Below are 21,839 nucleotides of genomic sequence, written 5' to 3'. Positions count from 1 at the left end.
AACGTTATCAATTTTGTAAGTGCCACCACTTTTTTTTCACAGAATCTTAAACAAAAGTGAATTCTTGATGTACATTTCGCTCTTCTGTTAATTTCTGAAATTTTCTGGAACATTTTTAGAAAACTGGATATGGGGAAACAAACATCACTAGAAACGAGAAAAATAATAATAAATTTGAAGAAAAACGGAAAATCATTACGTGAAATAGGACAAATTGTCCAAAGGAATCATTGCACGGTCAAAAAAATCATTGACAAATATACGAAGTATAAGCAGATTAAGGATTTTGAAAGAACAGGAAGACCAAGAAGACTTACTGATGCAGAAGTTAGAACTGTAGTACGAGAGATAAAACAAAATCTAGCTGAAAGTGCTGTAAAGATAGCGCAAAATGTATCTCAGACATCAGGAAAATCAGTAAGCGCAAGTACTATAAGAAGAACTCTTAATGATCATGGGTTACATGGTAGGATACCGCGTAAAAAGCCATTCATATCGAAAACAAATCAAAATAAGCGCCTGAATTTTGCTAGGAAGTACGAAAAAAATGATTTAAATTTTTGGAATAATATTTTATTTAGTGATGAAAAAAAATTTGAAATTTTGGCCCCTAAAAAGCAGTCGAAAATATGGCGATCGAAGAACGAAGAATTTGATGATAAATGTACAGTTAAAACAATTAAACATGGGGGTGGCTCTATTATGGTCTGGGGATGTATGGCGGCAGCAGGGGTCGGAAATTTGGTATTTATCGAATCTACGATGGATAAAATAGGCTACTTAAATATTTTAAAAGAAAATGTTGGCCCCAGTGTTGAGAAATTAGGACTGTCACGAACTTGGATCTTCCAGCATGACAACGATCCAAAACACACATCTAAAATTGTAAAAGAATGGTTACTATATCGGACACCCAAGACTTTAGACCATCCTCCGCAGTCTCCAGACCTCAACCCCATTGAACATTTATGGGCATATTTAGATAAAAAAGTACGCCAAAGAACGGTTTCAAATAAAGAATTGAAAAAAACTATCTTGGAAGAATGGCAGAAAATCCCGACCGAACTGACGAAAAAATTGGTAGCATCTATGCCTAGAAGGTTAAAAGCTGTAATAAAATCTAAAGGAAAGCAAACAAAGTATTAATTGCTAATTTTTTTCATTCTATTTTGCTATCAGAGTTATCTGTTTACTTTTTTTTGACTCAGAAAGTTGGCTAGACATTTGTTTAAATTGAGCTATTTCTTTTTGTATTTTGTTTTAGCTTAACATTTATAAGCTGTTAAATTCTAATTAAATGAACATTTAATTTTAAGTATTTGTTTTACATTATAAGTCAATAATGCATTTGAAATAAAGCATTTTATACATGAAAAGTTGGTGTTTACTTTCTTTTGACTTTCACTGTATATCTAAAAAAATTGTAAAATCCCTACAATTGTTTTACAACGCCCACTTTTTGAGGTGCTGTTTATTAAAGTTGTATTTATAGATGTACTCTTCACAGAACAAGAGATTTAACAGCCATTATAATACCGCAGTTCTGTAAATAGCAAATTAATTTTTAGATCAAACGATTTTAATATGAATTTTATTTTCTTTAAAGAAATAAATGTTTTTACGTTCAGACGATATAAAATTTGACTGCAGGGCAGATTGAGTTTAGGAATCTTTAATTTTCACTCTTTACCAGCAGTTATCGTTTGCAAGAAAATAAAAACCAGAGAAGTCCGTACCATTTCTTACCATTCAGTAAATTAAATAATTTGAAAATAAAGAAATTGTTTAGCAGTTATTTATACATTCAGTCGTATAATTCATATCGGAAGAAATAAAAAAAAAATGTTTATTTCAAATATTATTACATCATCCTAAATATCACATTCATGCAGTTCTTTAACCAAATAAAATTTCATCCCGCTGATTAATGTTTAGCTTCTCATAATTTTAAATTTTTGTAATTTAAAATTAATTCGTAATGTAATAATTTCGTAATTTAAAATTTTAGTATTTTAATTATTAACACATAAATTTTTAAATATTTAACATTTAATTAGAGCATTGAAATAATTAAAATATTATTAACTTCCGTGCAAAAAGGTAATATTTTTATTGCAATAAAATAACTCCATTAAACTTAAATTTCCTATTCTTTTAACAATACTTCCATTTGAAAATAAAATTCCCTCTTTTTATAAGCACCGACAATTTCATTGGCTTAAAATGTTCTTACAGTTTTCGCCTCTCATTTTGATTTTTTTAATGGTTTTTATGATTTTAAATTAATAATAAAAATTAAGATTATATTTCTTAGGATGGGATCGACGAAAAAGGCTAAACGATTAATTGACTGTAATAGAAATTATTCAATACTTAAAAATTATATTTTAAAAAACCCTGCTCGTGATAAAGATAAATCTGTTATTCTGCCGTGTGAATAAAAACGCAAATCTTATTTTGAGCTGAGATTTACTTAATATATGGTGCCCTGTGGGTTAGTTTGATTTGAACGGAGTTTTCAGCATACACTATTATCTCGGAAACTACCGTGAATTTTAGAATGAAGTTCGATACAAATGCATATAAAGGACCCGCTGAACAGAATTACTAAAAAAATCTCGATTTTCAAATTTGAAAAAATTTTGAGACAGTAATTTATTAAATATGTTAATCAACTCGGTTAATCAATTTGTCTATCATAAAAAGCCTGTCCCTTTAGGTCATTTTTATTGACACGAATTTTGTGAAAGATGCGATGTTAAGTAACATATAAGTTGCAGAAGTGTTCTTTTTTTGACAATTGTACAAGTACTTATTCGCACAAATGAAGACAAAAGGATATAAAGTCATAATTTTTGAAAAAAAATGATATTTTTTTTTCTATGTCCCTATTTATCTGTAAAAAAATCGTAGATAGTGAACCACAAAGAATTTCATTTAAAATTAAATCCACAATGGATATTAATGGAACAAAATCAGCAGTATAAATTTGAAAAAGTTGAAACATTCATATGAAAATCTTAAAATTAGTTACAAATGTAATGATTTCAAGAGGCCCTGTACACTGTCATCTCAAACATATTCTTTGAAAAGATCTCGAAAACTCGAAACAACGATCAGTACTGAAAGGCTCGTTGCGATTTTGGAAATCCTTCTCGTAAAAGCATTTAAGTACCGATCAGGCACCAGGAACATAAGACCAGGGGAGCAAGGGGAAAGGTTATAAATGTCCCCGACACTTTAAATTTTTTTTTTTAATAAGACGGTTCTAAGTATCAAGGAATGAAACAACAATCCCAACCACTGATGATTGAAGGCGAAAACATTATTATGCTTAAGCGTCCCCGTAACGCCATTGCCATGCATTTCGCAGTTTATGCAAGACTTGTGTTTAACACAACGAAAAGCAGCGGGTATTATCTTTCTTGAAAAATACTTCCAAAATAATCATTGCTTCAAAATATTCCATATTTACTGAAATAGACACAGATCGACTTACATATTCTAACGATCTTATTCCCTGCGTCTGTGGCGATATGTTTAAAAGCACTGTTCTCCTAAACCATCTTGCACATAAGCACACTTGCATTAATGTGTTATGAAAAGTAACCGAAAGTTTGATTACCTGTATGACACATCTTTGTTGCAAAAGGTGCACGTTTCTTATCAGTTACAATGTCATTATGGTCCTTTATAACTAGTTATCCTTTTTCCAGATAGGAGATAACTAGCTATATTCACTCTATATCGTGACTATTGTTTATAGCGTCACCTGTTGTGAATATTTGTAATTAATTTTGAAACTATTAAATCAAATTTTTACTATTATATTCATTCTTCTAAAGGTCTTTATTGAAAAATTATTTAATTTTGGATTAAAAGATCCTGCGTTTTTATATGCCTTAAAGGCAGCCTTTAAGATATAAAGACATCATGCATAGGCCTTAAATAAATTTACTATGTATTTACTTTGCAGTGCTGGTTCACTGAGTGCTTATTGAGGAAGATTTTACTTCCCACAAATTCTCACAAAACAGTACAATTTTTCTTTGTCAGTTTATCAAATTTATGGCTGTTTGGCAATTCCTATTTTAAAACTTCAAACTTCACTAATATTCAACATATACAAAAAACTAAAAAAAAAAGGAAAATTAAATCCCCCGACATTTACAAGAATTGATTCCCCCGTTTTTATAAATGTTAGATTTTTCCTCTGATTTGGTACAGAGTTTTTCCCATTTTAAATCGTCTGCTCTTGATTTATAACCAGAAACCCCCTGGGAGAGCGCGGAACAGCGAAAATTGCGCAAGCAGCTTGACAGGGCATGCGGCAAAAAAGGATTTATTTTCTTCAGGAGATTCTCCTTTCTTTTCCCGATACAGCAAAGAAGATGAAAGAATTCCATTTTAGAAATTCCCTCCCTGCCAGATTCGCAGAAAATCATCCGAGGTCTGATGTATTGTACCGATTTTGACTAAGTGAAGTCTGTTTTTGTTTGGGGCTTTATAGCTTAAAAGTCAATGTAGGCAATACCGCACCAAACACCTAGGTTAAAAAGAGTCGACGATTTTATCAAATTTGTATCAGACATTAAAGTTACACAAAAGCTTTTAAGGAAGTGCAGAGGAGCATTTGGTTTCGAATTGTTATTAAATGGAGAATCACTTTAATCCAATTTCAGTTAGATAGGCATAGAAAGGAAGAAAGGTGTAAGAATTAAATTGAAATGAAACTGCATGCAGAAGGGAATTATATAAAAAGTAAAATAGTGTGAAAATAAGAAGCCAGCACAAAAAAAAAAGAGATTATGAAAAAAAAATGCATACACAAAGCGAAGAATATACAGAATACAGAGGACATGACATACTAAATCAAACACATCTAATACAAATAATGAAAAGAATATTATGTAGAATAATTAGAACAAGTCAAAAGGTGAAAAATATTTGGCTGCCTAATCAGTTCTGGAAGGCTACTTTTCGCTATATGGCAAATAACACGAAATTGGTTTGAGCTAAGGAAGAAGTCTGCCAAACATGTTTAAGAAACAGACTCGGTGGTACAGCGACTGACAAAAGCAAATTTGAAAATTTCTAGGAAATTTGTAAAGATCTTGAATTAGATATTTAACTTGATCTTATCTTGAGGAGACGGATGGACGGCTTTTCATTGGAACACTCATATTTCATCTGTGCGATCTAAAATTGAGGGACAGAGACTAATATTTATACTTGGTTCTTGACTACTTCATAAATTGAAAAGAAGAATGTAATTACTGTCTTTAATTATATATTGCTGAAGATATATTCAAGTTAAATGAGCACTTAAAAAGTGAAAACAGTCATCCAAACCACAGTTCCGATTTGCTACCATTCGATATTTACTTATTTCTCCACCATTTAACCGTATCAGCTACAATGATGGAAAAAGTAAAAGATGCAGAACAGCAGAGTTTGGAGAGAAAATTTATAGGCTGGATACTATATATAAATTGTATGGTGCGATATGCAAGGTACAAAAATTGTTTGAAGCGTTTCACAGACAGCCTGCTGGATGTCTTATTACCAACTATTAGGCGTAAAATTTTATAGGGCAATCGATACTCATACTTTTAAAAAAATGATTAAATTTTGAATAAAAATTAACATTTGCCATCGTTCACTTCAAAACGAATTCCACAAAAACTATTTTCAAAATAAGTTCAAAATATTTACTTTCAATGACGCTTACTTTTAATTTCGTACAATTTCTCCAGTCTTACCTATACATATAAAACGCTAACATACGCGGATCAGAAATCGTTTTTATTATTATCATTGTAAATGACAACAGACAAATTTAAACAAATCACATACGAGCATTTCAGACTTTCATATTTAATCTTTTTATAACTGTATTTAATTCAACGATTTGTAAATTACTGGAAGTGCAAACTATTATTAGAAGTGCTCTGAAATGGACTCGCATCCCATTCAGAAAGAAGAAATTGGACGTAAAAAACAAATCTAGAAATTGATACCATACAAAGTTTATCAAGCGCCAATACAGACTTTACCATCGCCAGATGAACAATCGCTAAGACTTAACTATTCAATATTGATTGTTTAAATAGGCAGTAATTTGGATGAACAAACTGGTCATCAAATGGGGCTAGTTTAAAAATATTTTAAACATGTTTTATAACACTTTTCATTGCTTTAGTAACTGCATATATACGATAAAATACACTTAGACGATACTAAATACTTTCTTTGTGTGATCTCCTTAGTGTTGCCATAATTAAGAGTATAAAAAATAAAGGCAGGCTTATCTCATAATCTAAAATATTATCACAAACTATGTTTTAGACAAAAGTTCTGGATTTTTTTTCTGTCATTGGTAGTAACGTTCATTAACAATGAAATGATAAGCATATCAAAAACATTTTAATAAGAATAAAAGCTTCATAGAAAACTTTACATCTTAACTTATATTCTTTCTCCAAATAATAAAATAAGGTGGGTTTACACTCGGCCAGTTATAAGACGGCCAGTAAACAGAGCATGCGTGGCAAGCCTAAAAAATGTTGTTCGGTCCATGGCACGTAATTGTCCCGAAATTCATTTGCCGATCATTTACACTTTGAAAGTAATGAGCAGGATATTAGGAAAGTAAGCGCATTTCTCAATGATAGTGAAACATTTTGAAGAATACCCAATACTTCGTGATGAAACCCAATCACAATAGTAGCGAGCGACACATCAAGCTCATCTATCTGGTTTTAAAACCATTCTTTGTTTTTTATGTAATAAACAAAAAAAGTTTATTACTTTTAAAGTTGGATTTTAAAACATCGTATATATTCAGATTATTATTAATATACATTCATGCATTTATTTAACTGAATATTTATTTAAATGCATTACATTTTATTAACATTATTTAACCGTATTAACTGAGAACTTATTTAACTGTACGCCGTATGTACGCTTAGGAATCTATTAAAAAAGTAACGGATACTAAAACATCAGTTGAAGAAATTTTCAAAGTTACTAACGTATATAAATGCATCATTTTCTCAAATTATGTAAAATATCGCAAGAAATTTCCTTCATATCGCAAGGTGTTTGAATTTTAACAGTTTTGAAGAAATATTATCTTTAGTGAATTTTAACTGTTTTGAAGAAATTATCTTTAGTCTGGGTATAAACAGCCAGAGAATACATCTTTTATCTATCTGCAAAAACAGCACAAAATGAAGTATGAAGCTTTATTATAAAATTTGTAAAAAACAAAATGATTTACTTTGAAGACAGTGACATTCGTAGTTTGAGCTCTTTCTTTTTTTTGTGTGTGTGAAAAAGTTTGTTTTAGTACAGTTAGAATTATCAAATTGAATCGAACCAAATTTGCAAGTCCAAAATTATAACATTTTAAATAAAGTACATTTAAAAAAAATGTGATTTAAAAAAAGTCTTATAAATAATTACACGGTTGATACTTTAACTAAAATTAGAAATTCCTTTTTTGTAACAAATATATGATACATTACTATGGATCTAAAAAATAATTTGTTGATGACTATGAGAAATATTTGTTAAAAATGAAGAATCTTGCTTCAAAGTTCTCATATTACCATCACCGATTTTCGTTATAAAAGAATCTGAAAATAGAATATTTATTCTAAGTTTAAGTTTTGATTTAAAATAAATCCTACAGGGCACAGCAGGCACAAGATAATTTAATTCATTTGTAATATTAAAGTAGAATCTGTCAAAAATTCCGAATAGAGATTTTTATATTTGATGCAAGAAGTTGAGCAAAAAAAATGCATATTTCAAATAAAATCCGAAAAACAACGGCAGAGAACTGTTGACCTTTCTAAGAACACTTTGGTTCCTATTTGGCCGCTTCCCAAGACGGCTCGACACGTCATGCAGCCAAAACTGGAGCATCAGTTTGATAAAAGATATATTTTATTATCGCGGGCTTCACTCTCCAGACGAGAGCATTTATTTAACTGCTGCGTCGGAAATGCAGACTCCAAAATACTGGATAGATTTTCTATTAAAGAAAGTGCAGCTTAAATCTAGAATTATTCCTTTTTTTTTAGAGAAGTTTTAGTGTAGGATACAAGTGAAAAACTGTAGTTGCTATTGCAAAAGAATTTATGATTTATTCATTTCGGATATTAAATAAACCAATAAATGCTACTAACAAAGATTTTCCCAAATGGAACGCTTATATCCGAGTAAATTTAAAACCTTTCGTCTACCATTCTTTCATTTCAAATCCATTATTTAATGTTAAGAGTGAATACAATCATGAGCCAAATAATCAAAGTCTGAATTTATGTGGCCACAATAAAAGCAAAACTTGCTATTTTTAAAGCAAAATAGAATTATTTTGAAGACAATATTAAAAAAAATGTAAAGCTCAGAATTTATTTCTGATTATTTGTGTCTTTTCTGCTACCATCTTTTCTATATCGAATGATATATCGATGTAGAGAAAAGGTCTTTTCAAAACTGCTTTAAGGTAAATGCCTTTAACCATTAATCAGACAAGACAATTGCTGCATTAATGTGTCTTACATTCTTGTTATTTGTAAGATTAAGTGAACATTAGGAGAGAATACGGCAGAAGAATAAATATAGAGATAAGGTACATTCGAGAATAAATACATCTCGAATTTGAGTGTTTACGCATTTAGTCAATATAGATCCGAAAAATAGACTAGAATCCCTTCCAGAATTAACTCTTCTTTGCATGATTTTTTTTTCTTTTTTCGCGAAATAAATCAAAGTGATATAATTCATGCTCTTGATTAAAGAAAAAATGTTTAAAAAATCCTAGCATAAAAATATAATATAAGATAATAAAAAACAATGTCATGGAAATGTCCATCATCATGCAAATTGACATGTTAAGCTCGGTACAAAATCTTCAGTGTCCCTCTTCTAAATGTATCCATTCATTATCGCTATTACTAACAATAAATCTCAGATTGATTATAAAATAAATATTCAAGAAATGACACGTTTCTTCCAATCATAACAAACAGCGGAATGGCAAGTTCACACTCGCTATAATGATTGTGACATTTGATTTTTTTTTTTTTTACAGCTATGTTAATTATTACGCAATAGTTGTGAAAAAAGCTGCCAGCAACAACTCATTTGCCGTGGACCTGTTTTTGAATACCATTTTTTGTTCACTAAATGTAATGATGGAAATTTTCATCATTGTGAAAATAAGGGTTAAAAACAGAAGATAATCTTAAATTTCTTATAATGAGAATTAATGCTTCTCTTTAAGTCGGGTTTCACGGTAATTTTACTTGTTAATATAATACACATATGTTTACTTTTTTTCTTCCCAAAAAATCGTTGAAAAGCTACAACCACAATCGAAATAGGGATTTTGATTCAAACACAAAAACAAATTACCTTTTTTTTAAAAAAAAGTAAACCAAAAAGCATGCGCATATAGAAAAATATTTTATAAAATTATATAAGTAGGCTCCCAGCTATAAGTAAAAATTATATAAGTGTCAAAAAGGTTGTAAAGAGATTGAGGTTGTTTTTTTTTTAATCTCTTTGAATATATCCGTGAATGGGCAAGCAACCAATCTTGAAGATCATTCGAAATTTACTATGTTTTGTCACATAATAAAAACAATTGGTAAAACATTGTTCGTTTACTTAAATTCGTGAAATTAAAGAGGATATGATTCATGCAAGCAGGAGAATGGAGATAAAAACTGATTGCATCCCTCAGTTGGCTTTATATATAAATGCTTCCATCGAAATTGCTTACTAATGGAATGAAATATTTATAAAAGATTGGAGCTTTCAGTTCAGAACATCGTAAATGAATCCATTCCAGAACTACATTTTTTAATACCTATTTTACTTTCAAAAATTTATTTTCATGATATAGAAACAATAATATACACACAAAAATATATTTAATAAAAAAGACACATTTAACAAATTTATTAATGTTATAGTGCAAAATAAAATAATGAAAATCGTTACTAGAAAATAGTTTTTGAAAACGACTTTAAATATATTAAAATGAGAGAAAATTATTCATAAATAAAATAAGCTGCATCGAAAAGCTGATTTTCAAATTTTAAGGTGATGTAAAAATAACTTGTGCTTTAATATGCTCCAAAATTACCGATGAAGCACTCAAAGAGTATTCATTTTCAAATTTATAATCTTGAAATTTCTTTCTAATAAATCAGCTATTAGCCAAAAAGTAATGACAAACCACATTTAGTAACTCTAAGTTCCCATGAGTCTGCCTTTTAACGTATTTTGAATCATTTTTGCTTTACGAAACTTAACAGATAAACATCAAAATATAGCAAGTTCCGAGCGTCACTTGCCCGCTGCACTCTATCTGCGCCTTATTTTGAACAGTTCGATACATCCATTTATATGCCATGTTTTTTAAAAAGCTGCCCAAATCTTCTGAAAAATTCAGATTCTTTAAAAGGATCTACCCTCTTCGGGCAATCCTTCAACGAAAGGCATCAAAAGATTTGTCTGAAAATTCGCTGATTTATGTCTCTCAGATTCTTGCATATCTTGAAAAATGCAATGGATCCAAGGAGAACATCCGTGCGTGACTGAAATCTCATGTCTGGCATCAGGATGCATCCACGATAACAAGGAAAAATTGAAAAATTCTCTTAAATAAAATCATGAAGATGAAAAATGAATTTCTTCTGCGGACTGTAAAAGGTTCTTCCACCATTCAAAATTTCAAATAATTTAAAGTTTGGCAGCTTCATTAAGATAGGAACTGACTTTTAACTGCATGAAATCGTACAGAGCATCTAAAACCTAAATGAACTGTGCTAAAACACAGTTGAAAATATTTTCGCCCATTTCATTGTCGCATTCAATACTTTTCAAATGACTGGCAACATCAAACGGTATCGGTTATTGACATAACATTAACACGAAGTACTACGGTCATGAATTCTTGCTAGAATAAAATAACATCAAGGTTTATTATTCTACTAAAAAATAACGAGCTTTTTTATGGTGTCTGTAGGTTTTTTGAGGGGTGGGGGGGCTGGATTAGCGTACTATGCTTTTGGCATTGGTATTATTTCTTATTATCTGCTATAACATGGATTTTAATATAATAGCAAAGTAAATCAATCCTTAGGTGAAAATAAACTACACTTTTAAGAGAAAATATTTGGAATGGAATGTATTAACATGATAAAAGATATATTTTTTTTTTAAGTGCTGGTTCCTGAATTCGTACAAAGCAGAATTCTCCGACTGATACATCCATTCATTCAAGAAAAAGAAATTTAATCGAGAGTTTTCTTCGCTTAGATTTATCATAAGTTTCCACATTTCAGCCAGTATTATTTTTGACAGCTCATTTTAGGATCATATTTCAAACCTTCGAATAGGTTCATAATTTGATACAAATCTACTCATTTGGTGTCGAAACCAAAAAACAGCTTATCTTTCTTGCTGCATTTGAATTATAGTGTACTTCTACACATGGAGATATTATCTTTAGAAGGATTTATTCCAAAATTTGGCAGAGATCTACAGAGTTCATATGTAAAGTTCCTGTATCAAAATTCATTCATCTGGATCTTTGAATCGTCTGCTAATGCTCAGATCAACGGAGAGTCATCCCATTATTAGACGAAAATTGGATTCACATTACCATTCTTGAAAAACATATGCAATTTTATGACATCTCTCTTGCGTTGTGAGATTATTATGCTTGCGTGGACGTGAAAGAATTGAAAGACAAAAATTATTTATTTCATATTAATCATTTCTAATTTAGACAAACAAGCTGGTCGCCAAAGGCGACAAATATGCATTAATACTTAACATGTCCTCTGAAGCGATATGTATACGTATATATTCCATTTTTATGTATTCATATATACCTTACCTATTTTTAAATTCCAATTCTAGCTTCACTTCAGTTGGGTTCGGTAATATAATTGAAATAAAATTTCTCAATTTAAATGTCTGCAGACAGTCGGCTTACATTCTTTAAAAGCAAACGATCTGGCGATGAGTTATTATTCAAAGTAATTATACTTTTAAAGAAAGCTAATGGCATACTGAATATTTTATCGTTTGCTTTGTTGCTAAGCAACAAAGTAGATGCATTACAGTCTTAAGACCGTGCGAGAACGAATGGCTCTCGATATGTCAAATGCACTTCAAAAGAGCTTCCGACGTATTTCACTATTCTATGTATCTTGCCATGGCATTATTGGACAAGATGGATTATTCGTAAGACTGGAAATGAACTCGCCTTTTAATAAAACTAGGGTAATAACTCAAGACAGTTTCGGAAAGATAACTTTCATAAGCTTTATTCAGATTATAGATTTTATTCCGTCGTGGTGCATGAAAAAAAGTCGAGTCGAATGAAAAATTATGAATTCTTTAAAATATTTAGTAACGAATAACCATTAGAAAAAATCTTATAATGTAGAAAGAGAATTTTTTTAAACCAATCTTAATTTCAAAATCCCTGAGAGTTTAACAAAGAATTTAAGTGAAAATTAGAAGCATCAATAATTCGTATAGTCGAGTTCCTTTTAATACTATGCTGCACAGTAATGTTGCATTATATTTCCATCGTTTAAAAAAAAACTTTCATAATGAAATAATTTATTACATTTTTAAATAAGAAAATGGATTCTAAATAGGAATTTTAATTCAAATTTTTTTTAACTATCTTAAAAGTGAAAGTTTAAAACAATCACTATTTAAATAATTTTATTTTACGTTAAAGGCACATGGAGGAAAATTCACTAAACAAAACACGGTGAATCCTTGAGGTACCCGTTGATTGATCTAAAATGATGAAGTTTGGTTTAGTTTTATTAACACCCCGTTTTAAATCAACACTAGGCTATTTTGGGACGGACCTCATTATTTTGAACCATGGTCAGAGGACGAGGACGATACCTGAGTTGGCACTCCCCATCTCCCGACTTCCACAACACACCAACGGGAGGACGTTTGGTCCAGACGGATTGAATGTGTACAGGCCCGCTTACACGACGGTTCTTCGATGGAATCTGGTTTTGAACCTGAAACCCTCCAGCTCCAAAGCCGAGATCTTACCATCAGGCCACCGCGGCTCTTTCTTAGATGTTAAAGTTTAAAATGATCAGTAATTTAGACGATATTAGATTACCTTGGTTCGTATTTGAAGGAAAATCCACCAATCAAATCACTGCGAGTCCTCGAAATATCCGTTGCCTGATATAAAATGATAAAAGTCTATCTTATAAAAGGAGGATTTTTTTTTCTCCTTAAAAATGGCAACAAAAATATTTAACAGATTTTGACATATAAATCCTGGAAATGGTATAAAGTTTTAGACATTATTTTTCATAAGTGCATTTATTGGCCTATTTACTCAAAACGCGTCATTTAAATCGTTTTTCCAACCGGAAGTACAATTCTTCTCTATCGATTTAGAAATCGTGTATTAGACCACGATTAAAGTATCCAGTCTTTACATTGCCGAATAACGAAATTTTCTTATTCAAATAATTTTTACTCTTCTTATTTTCTGTACACATGTTAAAATTTTATGCCGATATTCAAAATTAGAAATAAAACAAATTTCAAGATCTTATCTTTAAAAATCTATTTTCTTTCAACCTCCAATAAAATAAATAGCTTAAAAAAATAAACCCCCATTTAATCAAAGAGTGCACAAAACACAGATGAATAAAATGCGTTCTCCTAAACTTTATTTATATTTCACTTGAGAACTGATGTTTGTCAGACGTTTCAAGAAAGCGAAAGAAAGACGAGTTTAATAAAATAGGAAGTATTTTCGCATCAAAATCAATACTTGGAAGGAAAAAAAAAAGTTGGAATGCAGCTTTATCAAATGGAAAGAGGGATATTGCTGAAATCGTTAAATCATTCGCGTGTGTATGGGGGGGGGGGTATTTATACCGACAGAATACCAAGAAAATATGCTGAGAACGTGCAAAATTAGGTCAATTGGTTTTGAAAAGTCCATAAAAAAAGCACTTCGAAATTAATTATGACAGCATTAAAATGCGTGATGAGGAAATAAATAATTGAGTGGACGCAAATGAAGGGCCCAGACATCCGGATTAACAGAATAAATCTCAAATATATTCCTTTCCGTAGTTCGATTTTTAATTAAAAAGCATTCCGCTTATTATGAATTTGCGAATACTACTTAATAATATTTAATTTAAAATAGATTATTTCAACCAATCAAAAAGGGATTTTATTCGAATATAGGTAAAATTTTTTCTATTTACACTTTTGGAATTTCTTTTCATTAAATTAAACGGAAAATTTTTTCTTTAAATTTCTTCTCCGATAAACAGAGCAAATACCCTCTTAACCAAATTGTTCCAGCCCCCGCTTTCTGCTAATTTTAATGATTAACACACTCATTTGTAACTTAGTTCACAGTTGAAAAAAAAACAATTTTAATTCTAGGCAAAGTTAAAGACTAGGAACTCATAAATCAAAGTTGCAGTTTTGTAATGAAGCAAGAAAGAAAGTATAATTATGTATTCAAATAAATAGGATTAAATACTATCTTATTAAAATTACTACTTTTTATAACATTACATCATTATATATAAGATAAATAATAGAAGTAAATCATTTAAAAATTGTTTTATAATAATAAAATTGTTTATAAAATAATTATATCTACTCCCATTTTAAAGTTATAGTTTAAGAAGTGGGTTACCCAAGTGTAAAAGATTACATTTGGAATGTTCTTTCTATTATAAAAACATGAGCTGAAGTTATTGGAACATCTTTCCTTTATATAGATATACTTTTGTAATAATACAAACGGAAAGGTTCGTAGAAATTTCAAACAATGGATGAATATGAGGTGAAAAAAAGGAAAACCAAATGTACAATCCGAGGATTAAAGAGTGATTCTGGTTCAAAAAGCTTTCTTCTCGCTAACGCAAATATTCAAACTCAGATAAGGCCATCGAAATGAATAATTTCTTCAAACTTGTTACTGCATTTAATTATGTATATTTAAACTAAATTAACATTCTGTTTTGAAACAGCACGAGATACTTTGGGAAAGAGTTTTGTTATTTTGAGACGATGTCCGAGACGCACTGAAAGCCGTTTCTTAAGAAGCTCTTTCATTTAGTTGGAATTTCATAGAATGACAATGAATTTTCTTAACTTCTCTTGTGACTCTAGATTATTCATTGCCTTAAAAAGATATTCTTTAGTTTCTATAATACTACTAAGACGGAAGAATAGACAAATAATAATGTTTCATTTCTCATACGATATAAAGAGGAAGTATTGTAATTGTCAAAAAAAAAAAAAAAATAATCGAAATAGAGATTTTGGGGAATCTCCGTGTTTTAAATTTCCCTCATTTGAAAAACAGTTTTGGGAAATGTTTCATTGTGACAAATATAACACAAAGAGCTTTAAACTAGACGGCTGAAATTTGGTATTGGATTGTTACACCCAATTTTTAGGTTTTTATCCATTTTGAGCAAAATGCGTTCAAAGGAAGTTTGTCTGTTCGAATATAACGAACACGATAACTCCAAGACGAAGAGAGTCTAGATAAGTAAAATTCGGCACATATATTTATGATGTATAGTATAGACATTTATCAACTTTTGAGCCAAATTCAACAAGAGGTTGTCTTCATCTGTACTTTGCGAAAAAGATAAACGCGATAGCTCAAAAATGCAATGACTAAAATATATCAAGTTTGATATGGGATTTTGTAACTATAAGTGTAGCTTCTGGCTAAATATTTGTTTCAATCGGTTGAAATAAAATGTATCCAAAACCCAAATTCGAATTTTTGCATACTATTAATTACATGCCCGGGGTGAAGGGCAAAAAAAAACCTCACCAAGGATCACCCATAGATTCAATACGAATAAGAAATTCCAGGTGTTCCCATTTCATAACTATTATACTCCAACGCCCTACAAGTTATTCTCGGATTCACCCATAGATTCTCTTTCATTACAGAGCATGCGAGAAAGATTTGTGGAGACCATTCCCTCTGATTTTAATTTTTGACAGAGGAAGCTGTAGCTTTGCAGCCTCCCTTGAACTATTGAGTCACTGATCAAGTTTCAGATTGCATTATCATGTTGGGTATATAGATGAGAGTCTTTTTTTTTTTTTTTTTTTTTTTTTTTTGAAATAGACCGCAGAATCACAAATGTAAAGAGATGAATAGTGCGAGTTAGTAAAATATAGTGCGATTATAAAAAATAAAAAAATCTATTTTGTGAGGCCCCATTTCAGCCAGCCAAGCTTCGGTGTTTTTTTAAGTTGGAAAGATTGTTCCAACGTTATTTGTGCTTTTATTCTAAAGATTGGTTTTCAATTAAAATGAAATTAAAAATTCTTCACATTTTTTTCGCATTATCTGAAAATGAGCTATTGTTTTTCACATCACTTTTGGGCATATGCTTTAAAGAAACTGCAGTCAAAATATCGTTCCTTTATGGTATTTCGTTTCCTTTGATGGTATCACGAGTAACTCATTTTTTTTGAAGTCATCCGATAATTTAATAGCCTCTTGTACTACTAATTTTCCGTTTGGGATCCCGAGTTGTATTATAAAGGTATATTTTCTGTACATTTGGCCTACCCTAAAAACTTATCCAGTTCAGGCAATTATTCCAAACAGTTCGATTTTCTATGTATAGGTGGAAATTATCCTAGTTCATTATTTTTGAAATCATTCATTTGTTACCAAAATGTCTTATTTTGAATCCATTTGTGAAGAACGAATTTCAATTTTCGGTCGCTGTCAGATAACGGGAAAGACCCCTCTGTGAATGTATTTTTAAATTTTCACTATACATAAAGGACGATCGATCTGATAGACTGGCTTAAAGTGTACTAAATAATATAATCGGAATTATCTTACATAGCTTATTATCCAGTATTTATTTATTAGTGCATTATTTTATATCATATTCAGTTCTCCAAGCACGTGTGATCTATGATCTCCAAATGAGTTTATGATGTATTAAATAGACAACCACAAACTACGATTCAGATCTATTCAGAATTTAGCATTTTCATCCGCACAACATTTTATATTTGTAAGTGACGCTTTAATTGTCATTAAATACTATCTTCAATCACCTACAAGATAAAGCCACCAAAAACCTGACTTTTTGAAACGAGATTTTGGAAATAAAAATACTGTTCATTTTCGGATTCGGAAACCTTTTAGGTCTTTGCGCATGCGTAAGGAGGTGTTTATTTTAGTAAAATAAAGGGGGGGGAGGGAAAAATGAAAGGAGAAGATGTTTTCATTTAATAATAGGATGAACCGAGATTATTCGCGATATTAGGAGACGTCACAACCATTCATCTTTCTTCGTACCATTTCTAAATGAAGCACAACCATTGAAAATTGTTAATCTCGAGATTTAAAGATGAACAGTGCGATTTTACTCCTTTCGAACGTTTGGTAATTATATCGTCCCATTTGCATTATTTGAGTCACCTTATTCGTAATAAATGTCAGTGGTAAATTTGTAGTGATACAATAAGAAAGGAGTATATAGTACTGTGAACAACAGTTTTTAAAAACTTTCCGCAGATAATTTCACGAATGGTTAAAATCTGAGGTTTCAAGTTCAAGTACCTCCACCAACCAGTACACTAAAAAAAAATCTAGCATATCATCTGCACAGCCCATTAGAAATCAGTAATCCTTTCAGTCATGAAAATGAACAGTTCTCGGAAAATGCTACATAACCATCATCCTCTTCCCAAAGCTCCCGGTCGTGTTCTCTAAAGCTTCGATACCCGCCTGCGGGCTGGCCGTCAAAGAAAGGATTCTCTTTCTTACCTGAACAAAAGGCGGAAGGGGGGGCCCTCGTCATAATCTTCGGCAAGGTTCAGCACTTCCTCCTCCAGGAAAGTCCAGACCTCTGCAAAACAATCGGAAAAGAGAAATCGATTAGACGGTTGCCTGCTTCAAGTCACCCTCACTCCCACCCCCTTCAATCCGACCGACAGAATAATCGATTGTGTTCTTTGCGGTTGAGGCGGGGTGCAGGCCATTGCATCGGTGGGCACCGTTTGGCCGATGACTCTCGTCTTACTCGAGATTGGGATGAACATTTAAAATCAAACCGCAGAACGGAATCTTTACACATGCAACACTTGTTACCATCTCTTCAATGACACGAGATTTGACGAAAAGGTACAACTAGGAATATCTTATTGAAGGGACATTCATTTCATTTAATATTCCAGATTAACCATATTTGAACCTTATGACCTATGAATTCATTTAGCAGAAGGGGGGGAGGGGATACGTCCTATTTAGACCATTCAGAATTATTTGGATTTCTATATGACCGTAAGGACGGACATTTAAGCAAATCATTGTCTTTTCGATATGATATTCCGACTCAATTACTAAATTTAAAAAAAAATAAACATCGCTACGTTGGATTAGATGTCATAGATCCATCACAATTTATCAATTCGATACATATGCTAAATATATTTTTGTATTCGAAAGTTGAATCGTGGAATTATGCGATTTTGATCTTTAGATATAAGTAAAAAAATACCGAATTTTCAATGGACTGATGTAAAACGATATACATGAAAAGAGGTCTTAATGAAATATTACCAAACAATTTTGATTATTAAAGTTTAATTATACTAATACTAATTTATTTAAAAGTACTAATTTACAAGTGCTTCTTTAAGATAGTGCTAGTATTTTACAACATATGGAAATAATTTTGAAATAAAGCATTGATATATAGGCACTACCGTATGATCCGCAAAAATCGCTTTTATTTCACATTATAGAATGGCAGCAATGAAATGGAAATAAATCATTTTACGAATGTTTCAAATTACTTCATGCAATGTTATTACAGATGAACTTAATTCAATGCTTCACTAATGAATGAAGTTGAAAAATATAATTAGATATGCTTTGGATAAGGCTTACCAAAAATTCTATACACTCGAAAGTAAGAAGGTGTAAAAGAAAACGAAATAGGCGTCAAACGAAGTTCAATCGCTATGCGTCAATAGGCTTAACTGCTGCCAGATAGGTAATCGCTATGGCTTACTTATAGAAATTAATGACCATATCTTCCAAAAGTATTCTCAAAAAAGGGTTTTTGCATCACCTTAAAACTGAAACAATTACCTTTTTTAAAAATGCCAATTTCATTTCGGTACAATATTCTCTTTAATTAATAAATTTATTAATGTAATAACTATATGAAATAACGAATTTTTAATATAATGAAAATCCAATTCATCCATCAAAACACTCAGTCACGTGCTTTTGCCAATGTTAAAATTTTAAAATAAAATGCTTTCTTTGTACTTTCATTCTAAAGGAGGATTTTTACTTCGTCTTTCATTTCGTAGTAAATATTATTTTTAAATTTGTCTATTTTATAATTGGTTTTGACTTAGAAAAATATGAATTTAATTGAATATTTAATAAAAAAGGCGACATTTTTTTAAATATGCATTCTGCATTGATATTTAACAGCTCCAAAAGTCAGTCCGGGCGAACAAGTTGGTCACAAAGGCGGTTAGTTATAATAAAAATGGGGAAAAATCCTTATTTATCGCACGTATCAAATATTTATATGTATACAAATAGACATTTAACTAAACAAAGTCTGTAAGCTAAGTGTCTATGGATATCAAGTGCGGCATTATGAAACAAACTAGTTCACAGAACCTTTTTACATTTGCGTTTTGGAAAACTAAGTTCTTCAATGGAGTCTATTGGATCTTTGAAAAAAAGGGAAATAACTTCAAAAAGGAAAAAGAAATTATTCAAGACTAAAGATTATTTAAGTATTTAAAAAATAGGAATAAAAATGAATTGGACCTGAAGACTTGATTAGAGGTCACCTTAAGGTAGAAAAATTTCTTTTTCTGTGACTTGTTTGACTTTCATTCAAAAATTGATCGTCTGTAACCCGAAAATCAAGAAATGTTCTAGTGGAATATAATTAATAAATAATACAAATGAGTTAAAATACCAACATTTAAAAAATTCAAAACTCAAATCTAGATAAACAAAAATAAAATAAAGCTACAAATTCAGTGAAACAAATTAAGAAAATCACAAATTCCTAAATTTGTTTCGGAAGAGTGAGTTAAAATACAAAATACAGATACGATAAAACATCAACTGAGAAATTCAAACATTCAATCTGAAATAAGAAAGGGATCAGGTAAGCCATTTTTTCAGTTATTGTTCAAACCTTTTTAGAAGATAATTTTCTTTGTAGTTTAGTTGTTTGAACTTCTAAATATTTAGTCGTCTTACTAAATTTGTAGTTAATTTTTTATTCTTGTTTACCAAGATTTGATGCTCACATTTCTTTTTATGTTTTGCCTTATTTATATTTGAATCCCTACCTGTATTTTGATGAAGTCTTCAAGTCCGATTCATTTTTTTATTTCTATTTTTTGATGCACAATAATCCTGAATCTTGCTCAAATTTTGCTTTTCTCTTTTGAACAGTTTCGTTTGTGCTTTAGTTGAAGCAGCATTTTATGTACATTCAATGTAATGTGTCTTTAAATATTTTATTAAGTAAATTTCCTAAATTTTGTTTTTAGCTTTAATTGTTTCCGGATATTTTGAAACAATTTTATATTATTTCCCATGTTTATTAAAATTAGAACCATACAAATTTTTTCATTCATTCATCAATTCCCTAGACATGGCATTGGTACCGCAGATGTATACTACCGATTCCTAGAAAGGGAGAAAATGACGCACCGAATTTTTGCATCCTATCGTATTAATGAAGTACTTTATCATTACCAAGTGTTTTTCTCTTACTCCCTCTATTTTAAAATAAATTTAATGCAGCAAAGAAATTTTACGTCCATTTTCCTTAATCTTAAACATTGAAAACATCTAAATATTTTAAATCTATATGATGAATTATGTACTTAATATTTAAAAACCAATTATATATACCACATAAACAATGACAAGAAATATATCAAATATGTTAATTATACAGATGTATAAATGCACGGATCGTGTTTAGGTAACAGATATGTAATTACCTAAACATTATATATAAACTATGCATACAAGATCGAATTTAAAAGAATTAGTCTTTAAATAATTTAAAAATTATTTGTATAAATTCCAAAAGCAAAACAGAATCATTGTCTAAAATAAATGAAACAACTAACAGTTTTATAAATATCGAAATTATATGAAAGAATTCTTGTTTGTGCAATGGAATTTAATACTTATAGACCATACATTCGCTCAAAAAGAAAAATGTTTCTCAAAGTAACGTGTTTTGTATTAGAAGTTGGAAAAAGAATCCGATCCATTCATACTTTCTTTCCTGTAAAAGTTGAGAGGCAGTTGATAAACTACAAAGAGCCATCTTCTCGAAACTATCTTGCATAGTTTCTAATAAATATGTAATCATCCTCCCCTCATTTATCTTCCAAAATATTATAATCTTTGGAAAGACTGACAGAAATTCTCAGATTTTTATTTCCAGTATCAGTGCATAAGTCCGCTTTGTGCTTTGTAATATAGTAAAGAAAACCTAATACTCATTTTTTCCTCACTTTTTTCATTACATTGAACCTAAAATTTGACACAGAACTAAACTTTTAATAAAAAGATCAGATACTTTCATTTATTCAAATCCATACGTATATTATATATATATATATATATATAATATATATATATGCGAATGTATAAACCGACGGAGGGTCAAACCTTTGACGGATATCATTTTGGTTGGGATCTTCATTTTACATGCTACAGC

The 21,839-nt window shown here is 30.4% G+C and overlaps 1 protein-coding gene across 5 annotated transcripts in view; it reads right to left on the bottom strand.

Annotated features, from left to right (window-relative positions):
- LOC129976061 (uncharacterized) overlaps window positions 1-21,839 on the bottom strand; it is a 180,552-nt gene that overhangs the window by 46,580 nt on the left and 112,133 nt on the right. For all 5 annotated transcript variants that reach the window (XM_056089420.1, XM_056089419.1, XM_056089421.1 and 2 more), the window contains exon 5: window positions 17,879-17,960. In XM_056089420.1, the coding sequence (XP_055945395.1) occupies window positions 17,879-17,960 (82 nt within the window). The remainder of the gene's footprint in view (window positions 1-17,878; window positions 17,961-21,839) is intronic.

This window comes from Argiope bruennichi, chromosome 7 (assembly GCF_947563725.1).
Source record: "Argiope bruennichi chromosome 7, qqArgBrue1.1, whole genome shotgun sequence".
NCBI classification, from domain to species: domain Eukaryota; kingdom Metazoa; phylum Arthropoda; class Arachnida; order Araneae; family Araneidae; genus Argiope; species Argiope bruennichi.
Note: the sequence above shows the minus strand (reverse complement) of the source record. Positions and strands in the feature narration are given on the sequence as shown.